Consider the following 11,030-nt stretch of genomic DNA (forward strand, 5'->3'; position numbering starts at 1 on the left):
TAACGACCTGCGAATAGAGACTTTGAATCAAGCCCCTTGCGCACAAGAACCATGCTTCCAGGCTGTACAGTACATCAGGGATGTCTGATTGGTGGCGCTTATCAATGTTCCTCTTCATCGTTTGCCGATATCGTTCATTTTGCTCTTCCGCCATGGGCTTTTCTTCGAGGAAGACTTTGTCAACTAAGCCAAGTTCTTCGTCTGCTGGCAACCAGCATATTCTCCCGAAAGCCGCAAAATTAGGGCTGCATCCAAGTCCTGCTATATACGAGCGATTGATGAGACACGGCTGCCTCAAGGGCGCGTTTCCACCCGCCTTTAAAGTCTGGATAGAAAGAAAGTACCATCTTCACGTCCCTAATCATTCTTTCTGGCGTCGGGAAGCGTAGTTTATTGCTGTTATCTTCTGTTTGCTGTCGAAGCTTCAGAGTGTGGAAAGCGGATTCAATATCAACAACGATGACCTTGACATCTTTGAACACGCTTCGTTCGAGAAGCGAAATTAGTTTCCGTCTTCACGGCCAGCCTCAACAGCCACATATACCGCATGCATTCATCCACGGCAATCGAAAATGCTTAGGTTTTTCTTGCGACCTCGCCCTTCTTGATTTCCGCAAAATCTAGGTACATCCGAATACACAGGCATATGTATAGTTCGTGCCCCGAACTTCGCTTTGTAGATCTAACATTCGTGGCACGTCTTAATGTAGTTAGCGACATCCGCCTTCATGTTCGCCCAAGTGTATCTTTGTGTGAGTTTTCCATACGTCCTCCCAATTCACTCATGACCTCCAGATCCTAGGCTATCATGATGCAGCCTTAGAATATTTGGAATTTCTGTTTCAGGCACGTGTACCTTTCCATATTTGAACATCAATTCTCCTGTTCCTTCCCAGAGCCTTACGAGGTTCACATGTTCTGATCCAATCTCTTGAGATATGTGAAGCCTGTACAACGCGTCAGGAGCCAGGTGATGTACAGGACGATGATTTACTTGGAAGGTCTGTTGCTGGATCTCACTGGTCCATCTTGCAACTCTCCCCCTTGGTTGTGCGAGATGGAGATGATGAGTCAAAGCCTGGTTGTGATAAAATTATTTGAAATATCTGCCCTTCAAGTATGTTCTGAAGTATGCCAAGGCCATAACAACTGAGAAGGCCTCTCTTTCCGTTGTGCAGTAGTTCACTTGGGCCTTGATAAACGTGTCCGAAAAATATCCTTTTACGTATTGTCTGGTCACGGGTTCCTTGGCATCTTTCTGGTAAAGAACAGCCCCAGTTCCGAGTGTGACGAGTCAGTGTACAGCTCAAAAGGTAAAGTGAAGTCGGGCATTTTTATTAGAGAGTCAAATGATACTAACCAGCTCCAAATAAGAGCATTCGCATTCGTCAGATCACATGAATGAAACGCCTTTCTGAGTTAAGGCTGTTAGGTACTTCGTATTCTTAACATAGGGCTTAATAAGCGTTCGGATGTGCCCGACGAGACCTAAAACACACGCAGGGAATGAACGTTGTGATCAACAACGTTAATTCAGCAAGAGATCAGGGGCGGCTTGCACGTACATTTAATAAAGAACGCGTTCTTGTGCGGACTAGGAATTGTCTAGAGAACATTTAAATACCCGTTCTTAAATTCGTTATTATTTTCGTTATTAAATCTTCGTGCAAGCCGCTCCTGATCCGCTGCACACTTTCTACCTTCGTACTCTTGCTTTTACAGCGCAGCTCTAAGGCGCTCATTTTTTAGTCCAGCGCCGCCGTCCCTCGGCGTAACCGCGCGAACGCGCTCGCACCACTGCTCGCGCGTTCGTCATCTTCCACAGCTGGCTCCGATGCCGCTCATCGTGTCAGCATTCCCATAGACTGCCCCTCCCTCTGCAAAGTCGCTGACAGCACTGAACCTCTGGCAGTCAAATTCTTTTTCTCAATATATCATGAAAGGAAAACACACATCAAGCAGCGCTCAGATTTCGCATTAGGGAATATCGTAATGTGGGACACTTTTTTCCATCAAAGCATCTGCCAAGAAATGTCACGGTCTCTCAATAGAATTCACTCTTCCTCGCATTGATTTTCAGCCGTGCATTACAGAGTGCTTGCAGTACTGCTGAAAGGGGAGTTATGTGGTCGTTTTTGGTCCTTGAATGGATGTCATCCACGTATACATTGCAGAACTTCCCAATTAAGTCTTTCAGTACACCATTAACATCTTCTGAAACCATGCGCCCGAGTTTCTCCGTCCGCACCAAGCCGGCTATACTCATATACGTCAGAAGGTGCAACGAATGCTGTGAATTTCTAGGGTACTTGCCAATACCCTTTTACACAAGTGAAATCTTGAAAACCATTCGCACCCACCGGTTTCATCGGTTATCTCGTCAATTCTTGGCATTGGAAAGGGAAATAGTTTGTCGATGATCCGGTAATCTGTACACAAACGGAAGGATCCATCTTCTTTAGGCACAATCATAATCGGTGAGGAAAAGGATGACAAAGACGGTCTAATGATGCCAGCGTCCAGCATTCCTTGAAGCTCCTGTTTCAACCATGTCTTCTTCTCATGGCTCATGACATATGGCTTCTTTCTGGCGAGACTTTTGTCTCGCAGATCAAAGGGCACTTCGATCGTTGTGGGAGCTGATGGATAGGTGCCAATAGAGATGAGTTCCGGATACTTCAACGTCACTTCGTCGGCGCACGTGATGATCTTGGGTTCCTTTTCCCTAATATGAGAGCATTTTCCGTGTTATCAGTTGTGATGACATCAGCGCAAAGTATGTTCATTTTGTGAAGTTTCATGTCGGGTCGGGGTATAAGAAAAGCAAAATTTGGAGGACGCTTATGCTTCGACTTTAAGAGTGGAACGCGATAGCATTCAAACATCCCTGACTGCTTCTCACGCTGCCCGGCAGCCGCATCGTATACGTAACCGTAATGTTTACCGGGAAGCGCTCCCGGCGAACGCTATGCACGAAGGCGGGTTTTCTGGTAGAAACACGGCCTCTTGTATGGGCCGCGATGCGGCGGAGGCGAGGGCCATCTGAAAGTGTTTCAAGGGAGCGGGCGCGCCGCTCCGTGGACTCCTAGATATTTACGCGCCGGCGTGCGCAAATGGCGGACGCCGTCTCCGGTGGAAACGCTGGAAAAAGTAATTTGAGTTTTCGCGTAACAGAATTATGTTTTCTCGTATATTCAAATTACAATCCGAGAGCTATCATGTCTTTGGGTTGTGTGTAAGTCGTAGTTTACGATTTTTCCAGATATTCTAGATTGAGAAATTCAATTAGTTTACTCCATTGCTTGTGTCACAAGGAAGGCCCGGGTCCACGTCCGACGCGAGACGCCGACGCAGGATTTCCTGCAACACGGGCTCCTTAACGCTATCGCGTTAAAATCGACACTACGCATTACGAGGCTCTTCGCACGAACTGCCTAGTCTTTCAATGTAACTTCTGTCTCCGTCCATTGCATAAACTCCCTGCAAGTTCCATCATAGCTGCAGACGCTGATTGGTTTCTCTGGACAGATGTCATCGTTATCAACAATCTTCTCATTTATTAGGCAAACTGAAGCGCCACTGTCAATCGGTGCTGAGACGTTGGAACCGTTTACAGCCGCGGTCGCGAAAAGTATGTTTGGGCTTACAATAAATACAGTCCCTTGTTATTTAATTATATGCCCCTGTGAACAATTACGGGAGCACTCTTGAGATAATGCATGTTTCTCACTTCTACTGCGTGATATAATCACTTCAATGTGTGTTCCACAGTTGTGGGTTGTTTCTGAAGGCAATTAGAACGCTGTTCTTCCATGACTTCGATGAATCTTCCTTGTGCTGGGCGAAACGCAAGTCGAATCACTTTTTGTCATTTCCAGACTGGTAGGCTCGCATGTTGTCAGTGTCTCTGTACCAACGGTTCTGCTCACATGCGTATTCAAATACGTTCACCCAACTGTCCACACTGAACGAACTATACCGTCGAACATATCCGGGCTTACTGCTATGCGATTAGCTCTACCCGATGCAAGTGCCGTAAGCAGTGCTTGTTGCTGTTCTAGTTGTTGCTTTTGCGACCGAGCCAACTGGATTAACGCATTTGAAAAGCTTGACATTCCTGCGCTTGCATCATTATGGCTTGATACATGCTGCTTATCGAAGTTTCGTTTGTTCCAGGTTTCAAAATTCGAGAGCGGTATGTTGATCTTCACATTACCTCTAGTGATGACGTCGCTGATCGGCTGTTTGTCATTGGCAGTGATGGTTTCGAGGCGATCAGGGGTAGTAATCTCATTCGGTGCAGCAAACGAAGTTCTCACCGTCTAGCTCGTAGCCTGCGATCAGTAGATGGTCGTCTCGCCGTGTGAGGTAAAAGGTTACGCACATCTTCTGGTTACTGTGACCGGCTGCGCCAAATATAATGTACCGGTGAAAGCAGTACGCCTTCAGCCATTTATTAGGACTTGTCCGTCTCGTTGTCGCTGTTGTTGCCACTAAACATGGCTTCGTTCGGTTTGCTTTGGTTTGGTCCCTACGGATATGGCTCAATCTACTACGAGGGATCGGCCATGAATCGGGCGGCAGTAGGTAAAAAAGGGAAGAATACTTAAATATAATTTTGTAATTTAAGAATGACATTAACTGAATGCTAATCGTTAATATCAATTTTCAGGCAATATTATTTTTAAATATGAAGTTAATATTTTGTGTTCATATTGAGGAAAGTAAGACGATAAAATTAACATGGCAGTCTGGAATCGCATACGTTCCTATTTCAGCGTCCTAGTGCCGACGTCCAAAGAGACATCATCATGGGAAGCTTAATGAAACACGGCTCATTTGGTTTGGTTTTCATTTTATGATGGCGCATATGGCATAGCGGGAGCTTGGCCAAGATTTGGATGGTATTAGGAAGATGCTGCTAATATTGAAATTGGTAAACTTGTATGGAGGAGATGAATAAAAATAACGTTCGGGGAATTTAAGAGAATCGCCCTGAAACAACCATGAATTCCTCCGCGGCTTCCTAGTTCTTATTCATCGTCGGGGCTCTTTCTTCTTCATCGCCTTCTGCCGCTGATCCTCTTGTGTCGCTATTATACCAAAAGAATAATAATAATGAATGCTTAAACATGCGTCGTTTACATTCTTGCTTGCAAATATGCATGTTGCTCGACTCGCTCGTAACGCTGCGTATATATACAGCTTCTGGGAGCTCGATATGCGATTCGGTCACGGCAGTTATTTCGTACAAGACCAAGCAAGCGCCCCACCCATGCCGCTCCCTGGCTTCCGTTCTCTAGCGTGGCCAGCCTTGTTTGGCGAGGGAGGCGCTGATTCGGCATCGTACTGCACGCAACTTTAGGCCGTCTGCCCGCGCTATTTACAGTCTGCAGCATGATGGTTGACTGCAAGGCCCCCTTTGTTCACGGTGCAGCGCTCGTCGTGCTTGTTTACGCGCAGGTATGGTTCAGCAATCGGCGCGCGCGCTGGCGCAAGCAGATGGGCAGCCAGCAGATGAACGGCTTCTCGGCGCTCAGCCTGCCCGTGTACCCGGCCGCCGCGGCAGCCGCTGCAGCCGCTGCCAGCCCCTATCTGCTGCAGCCCACCGAGCCACCGCCCCAGCCCTACGCGCAGCCGCACCACGCAACCCAGGCGCCGCAAGGTCAGTGGAGATTCCACGCTGATTCCTTCTCTCTGGACTCGGAACTCGGTAAAAGCGGTGCGTATACGTGCTCAACTTCGTGCCATCGTCCAGGCTATATGAACCAGCCTTGGCACAATGGCGCCTAGCCGAGGCGCTTTCAGCCCATTCTTGCTCTTCCTCGCGGCTCTTAAAGTGACTTTTGTGAAAAATATAGTTTGGTGTATTAATAAATTGCTCTTCTGCAATAGAAAAGCGGACACTCGTACAGTGAGAGGAAACTTGGTAAGCCAGGAAAGTCGCAAAATCGAAAGGCTAGCCGCGACGCTGTGTTGCGTGCGTGCGTGACATTGCAAGAAAGATCCCTGAGGCTACAGGTACGGACGTTTTCGTTTCTGAGAAAAAGAATCATGAGCGTGTAAAAGGAAAGCGATGTTGGTCCATTTCGTGCTTACATAAATCATTTAGAATGCCAACGATTACTGCCGTAATCGTATGTGCAAAATCGCCAGATAGTTCTGCGAATGCTATTGCCTGTTGGCACCTTACATAAAGCCAGCGGTGGATATTCCAGAGTCCTTTAGCACACACAAAAAAAATCAGTGCCCTTCCACTCTGTGAAGAAGGATGAGCAGCGAAGCTGTGAATGTGGATCCCTTAATGGCGAACTCCACCTCCGCCGCAGGTCGGCCCGGTATTGCACTATCTTGGGAAATCGGCCCACGTATATAGAGGAAGGGCTTAAAGCCTGCTTCACCTCCGCGGCGGGTCGGCCCGGTATTGCACTTTCTTCGGGATCGGTCCACGTATGAAAAATTGTTGGTCTATGTCCACGGAGACAAGATCCGCCAGAACCTAGCCATAAACAGCTTTGCTGTAAAAAGTATTCAAGGCTCCTGACTCGCAGCCCATGCACCAACGTGTAGCGTGCAATGTATATAAGACTGCAGTTCGCACGCCTGTAAGACACGTACATGCTCTGTTAGAACGGACAGTCGCTATGTGTCGCTTTCTCAGTGGATCTCGAGTGTGTATCCAACCCTCGCTCCACGTAATGTACACCAAGTTCTCATCCCTCCCTCCGAGAGGAAAAAACTAAATATACTTTTTAAATCTGAAGAAATAACTTTTTAAATCCCGAAACGCCGATAAGCCCCCAAACACCGGTGACACCACCGCACGACACAACGCCATGCAGCTATAACACCGGTACACGCGTTTTATGTGGATGAGGAACTAGATGGTACTATGTAGAGTCACCGCAGGCAGGTGCAGTTTACACTTAACGACTGTGATCATCTGCGGCCATATAGCAGCGTTCGAGGAGCAACAAGGGCGCTTGCTCAGACAAAGCGGGCGCCACTGCGAGTTGTGAAGATGTCACTAAAGCGTGTGTCATCTGCCAAACAATAGCTAGAAACGTGGTCCGGTTGCGCGCGCGTGTGTCTGTGGCCAAACAACTTGCTCTTTAACGGGCACGAACACTAACTATACCACCACATTTCCTGTGCAGGGGAGTACAAGAAAGCAGCACGCATTTCCGTCTCATTCTCCTTTCTCTTTTGTCCCTCATGAAAAATGCCTGTTACAAGCACGCACTTAGCCAAATAGTGAACGGCGATGTGACCACCCGACTTTGTCATTCTTCTCGTCGTCGCAGAGTCCGTTCCCCCGCCGGTTGTAACCACCATGGGCCACGGTTCATCGGACCCGCGTACGAGTGCATACGGCGCTGACCAGCACTACGGCGCGGCCCAGCAGCCGCTCAAGCCGCAGGTGAGACTTCGTTGCGACGAAAAACTAACTTTTCACACGTGCTGCCTAACGGGAACGGTCGGAGCAGTGGCAGTATACGGTTGGCTTCGCCTGATACATGTGTACGTTGTCCTGGCTACCGTGCTTCGGAAACTGCCACTTTTACAGCTGTTGAAACAACTTAGTTTTCTATGTATATAAATGTTCTTTTTTTAAGTTGTAAACGAGATTTTGTTTCGTAGTAACTACTAAACAAGTGTACCATTCAGTCTATGCTGTTTAAATGCTGCTTTCCCGATATTTCTTCGGTGCATTGATGTTTCATTAACAAGTCTACTGTCAATTACATATTCGTAATGACCCCACTACTAGCCTTTGACTATAGGGCCATACAGTGTTTGCACGCAATTTCTATCAACTTTCCCTAAATAAACTTGAAACCTCCTCCCTGTACAGAGGCGCAGGAGTACAAAGGCACGCGCGGCATCGTCTGCAATGTTTTTGCGTGGGGGGGTCAGTGGGCAATATATATACCAGAGCCCAAGGCCGACGCCCAGGGTGTTGAAATGGTCTAGACAGACGAACTGCTTACGGTGGGCAACGGTCGGTGCCGTACGCAGATGCTGAACATGCTCCCGAGCCCTGTGGACTACGGCAGCCTCCAGCAGCAGGACGACTGGCGCACGCAGGCGGCGGCAGCGGTCAGCCAAGGGAGCTGTTGGCCCTCGGCGGCGCCGTCCCCCGCCCCGACGGCGCCGAGCACCGCTGCGGCCACAGACCCATCGTCGTTCGGCGCGGACGCGTTCGTGTCGCCACCCTTCAATGCGACGGGACTGGACCTCAAGCCGTCCTTCTACTACCCGGCACTTCGTGGACTGCCGCTCTGACCCCACTGCCGACCACTCTTGTACAAAGCGCATCGCAGGCAAACTACAGTGACGCCTCTTGTCATCACAAACACGGCCCAGTGCTCCGTCTTGTCAGGCAGCGCGCTGAATGAACCGACAGACTCCTCCACCAGTGAGGACGTTGTGCCCAGACCAGTGCTCGCCTGCAGGTGGTCCACTTCCGACGGAAGCCCTCGCGCGTCAAGTGTCTCCGTGTGAACGGCTGCGCTCGAAACGGAAACCATCGCCCGCGGCAGTTTCGCCTTCGCTTCACTCAGACACTTGCGGAGAATTCCAGTCGTCGTTCTGGAGGAGCTCTCTACGTATATCGCTGATTCAAACGTGCCAGAGGGCAACGTTTTTAATGCTACGCGCTGGATTACGGCGGAAACAAACTGCCAAGCGTAGCAAGCAGTCGGAAATTTTTAGGTTGAATGCGTGACTCCATGGTGGAGCAAAACTTTGGAGGACGTTTAAGCTGCGCCTTTAAGAGTGGAACGCCGATAGCGTTCGAAGACCCCTTACTGCTGTCCATGCTTCCCGGCAACTTCAGCTTATGTAACCGTTTACCGGGAAACGGCTGGCTGCGAACGCTATGCACGAAGGCGAGCTTACTGTTAGAGACGTACCCTCTTGCGTGAGTTGATCTTCTGTTACTGTTTCGCACTTTTAGTATTTCACTCTGAGAAGAGCTAAGATAAAGCACATGTGCTGTCGCTTTTCTTTTCCCTTACATTTGTTTGTGGGCTGCCGTTCTCAAAATTCCGAGGAATAACTTTGTAAAGAATGAAAGGCAAAGTACGGGCAACTTTGGTGGTAGAGAAGTGGTTGGGTATGCAGTAGTTCAGAATTCGGTTGTAGATTATTTTTCTCGAGGCCATGTCCGACGCCGGCTGCTGGATTTTCTGCGACACGGGATCCTTAACACTATCGCGTTAAAATAGCGATCTGTAGCGGATTCGGTCCGAAACAACCAGTGGGGAACGCGAATGTGACGTTAATCGAGCGGTCAATTACATATGCTCCCCCCGCGTGTCGGAAAAGCTCGCTTCGTATCGACCAGGGGAATTCGCCTAACTCGTCAGCAGATGCGTGCAGCGAAGTCGAGCGTTCGCTGAAGGCGTGCAGCCAGTGCGGCGAAACGTTGCTTTCCACGCGGTGGAATTCGCTTTTTAGATCGTTAAGAAAAGCAGATCACGTATGTAACTCTGTGTGCTGCATCATTAACAACGTTCATGAACTATGTTTTCAGTTCACGGCAACGCAGGCAACCGGAAGTGCTCTCTAGGAGGACGGATGTCCGCGTTTAGTATAACGACCGAAATTCGGCAGCGACAAGACGGTGGAAACAAAATGCCCGAAGGGAGCCGCCATCAGCGAGTGGCTGGGCGACGTGTTATCAACTTCGTGACTACATTAATGTACTACTACTAGTGCGCAAGTTAAATGTTCGAGCTTGAAAATAGAAATCGTGAGCCCACAACGTTATGCGCTTGCTATACTCAGCCGCGTCCACGAGCCTTTGAATTAGCAGCTGCAATGGGGGCAGCTTCGAAACAAGCCCTCTCAGAGCGGACGCTGTACACGGTCACAAAAAAGTTTGCCACGTGAGATCACGATGCGTCAGTAGATTTTGGCCTTGACGATTGTGTTGAAGCCGCAGTGATCGCAAAGACTTCGATATGACGTTTTCGTACCAGCAGATGCTCTCTCCGCGTAGAAGCCCTCTACGATAATGAAGTCCGCTAAATGTTTTGTTTTTGGGCACAAAGCTTCGATCCTCCTTCATCTGATCGGCTCGCCACTGGCTTCAGCGTCAACTTTGGTGCACGGAGCGTCAGAGACAGGAGTCGGCGGACGAGTTCGTGCACTCGCGAATCGCGGCTGTAGTTCGGTCATAACGCAAGCCTGGGCGAAGTTGTACAGCGGCTATGGACACCATACAGTGTTCGCATTGTGGTCGACTCGGTCTAACGCCTCCTGGACGACAGAAGGCCTGCGCACTTTGAGCCACAATAACATGTGGGAAGGTCGAAAGCTGATACATTTCACGGAAAAAAGAAAGTTGGGAGAGGTATAGTCATTGGACAGCGCAGGCCACCGTATTCGAGGGCCGCGATGACCGAACTCTCTGGCGGCTGCGAACATTGCTTGTCGACATTGTAAAGAACACCTCACGGAAGGTGACAGAGGTAGATGCAGGACTGTAAGAGCTACTAGGCCGTAAACCAAAGAACCTTTGCCTGCGCAATTCATTGCTATCTGTGTACCCTATTGCACCACGACGCGTTTCACACATTGAATGATGGCGATGATATGATAAATAATAATAGCAATGATAATAAAGAATGAGAAAGTTGTGAGAATTACTCTTGTCACTCTTGCTCAAGATTTCTTTCAGGTTCGAGGAGTGCCCGCACCGCCGATGACTGTGCCAAAAGGAACAGTGTCACTGCGAAGGCAACCTATGACTCTACATCCCAGACCGCACGGTCGCTTGCCAGCGCGCGCTAGCTCGCGCCGACGTGCCTAAAGCGAACTTGCACGCTCGAAAGGTGACGTGCGAGGGTATGCTATATTGGGCTGGAGTTGGTGAAATGCTGTTCCCTTGATAGGAGACAGGGCTCCATGGCCGTCGCGAGATTCTCACTAAAGTATACATTATTTGGTCCATTTTCGGGGGCACAACGTTTTGCCAGTCTCTCTAGGGTGAACAATAACGAATTTACCGTCAAAAACACGAT

General features: G+C 49.1%; 1 protein-coding gene across 1 annotated transcript in view; it reads left to right on the plus strand.

Annotated features, from left to right (window-relative positions):
* The window catches only part of LOC126520404 (paired box protein Pax-7-like), a 28,717-nt gene extending 18,065 nt beyond the window's left edge, over positions 1 to 10,652 (plus strand). Inside the window, exons 4-6 of the mRNA XM_050169330.3 lie at positions 5,464 to 5,665; positions 7,305 to 7,420; positions 8,020 to 10,652. Coding sequence (XP_050025287.2) covers positions 5,464 to 5,665; positions 7,305 to 7,420; positions 8,020 to 8,286 — 585 coding nt within the window. The 3' untranslated portion in view covers positions 8,287 to 10,652. The remainder of the gene's footprint in view (positions 1 to 5,463; positions 5,666 to 7,304; positions 7,421 to 8,019) is intronic.
* Positions 10,653 to 11,030: the final 378 nt, after the last annotated feature.

Source organism: Dermacentor andersoni, chromosome 3, assembly GCF_023375885.2.
Source record: "Dermacentor andersoni chromosome 3, qqDerAnde1_hic_scaffold, whole genome shotgun sequence".
Taxonomy (NCBI): Eukaryota; Metazoa; Arthropoda; class Arachnida; order Ixodida; family Ixodidae; genus Dermacentor; species Dermacentor andersoni.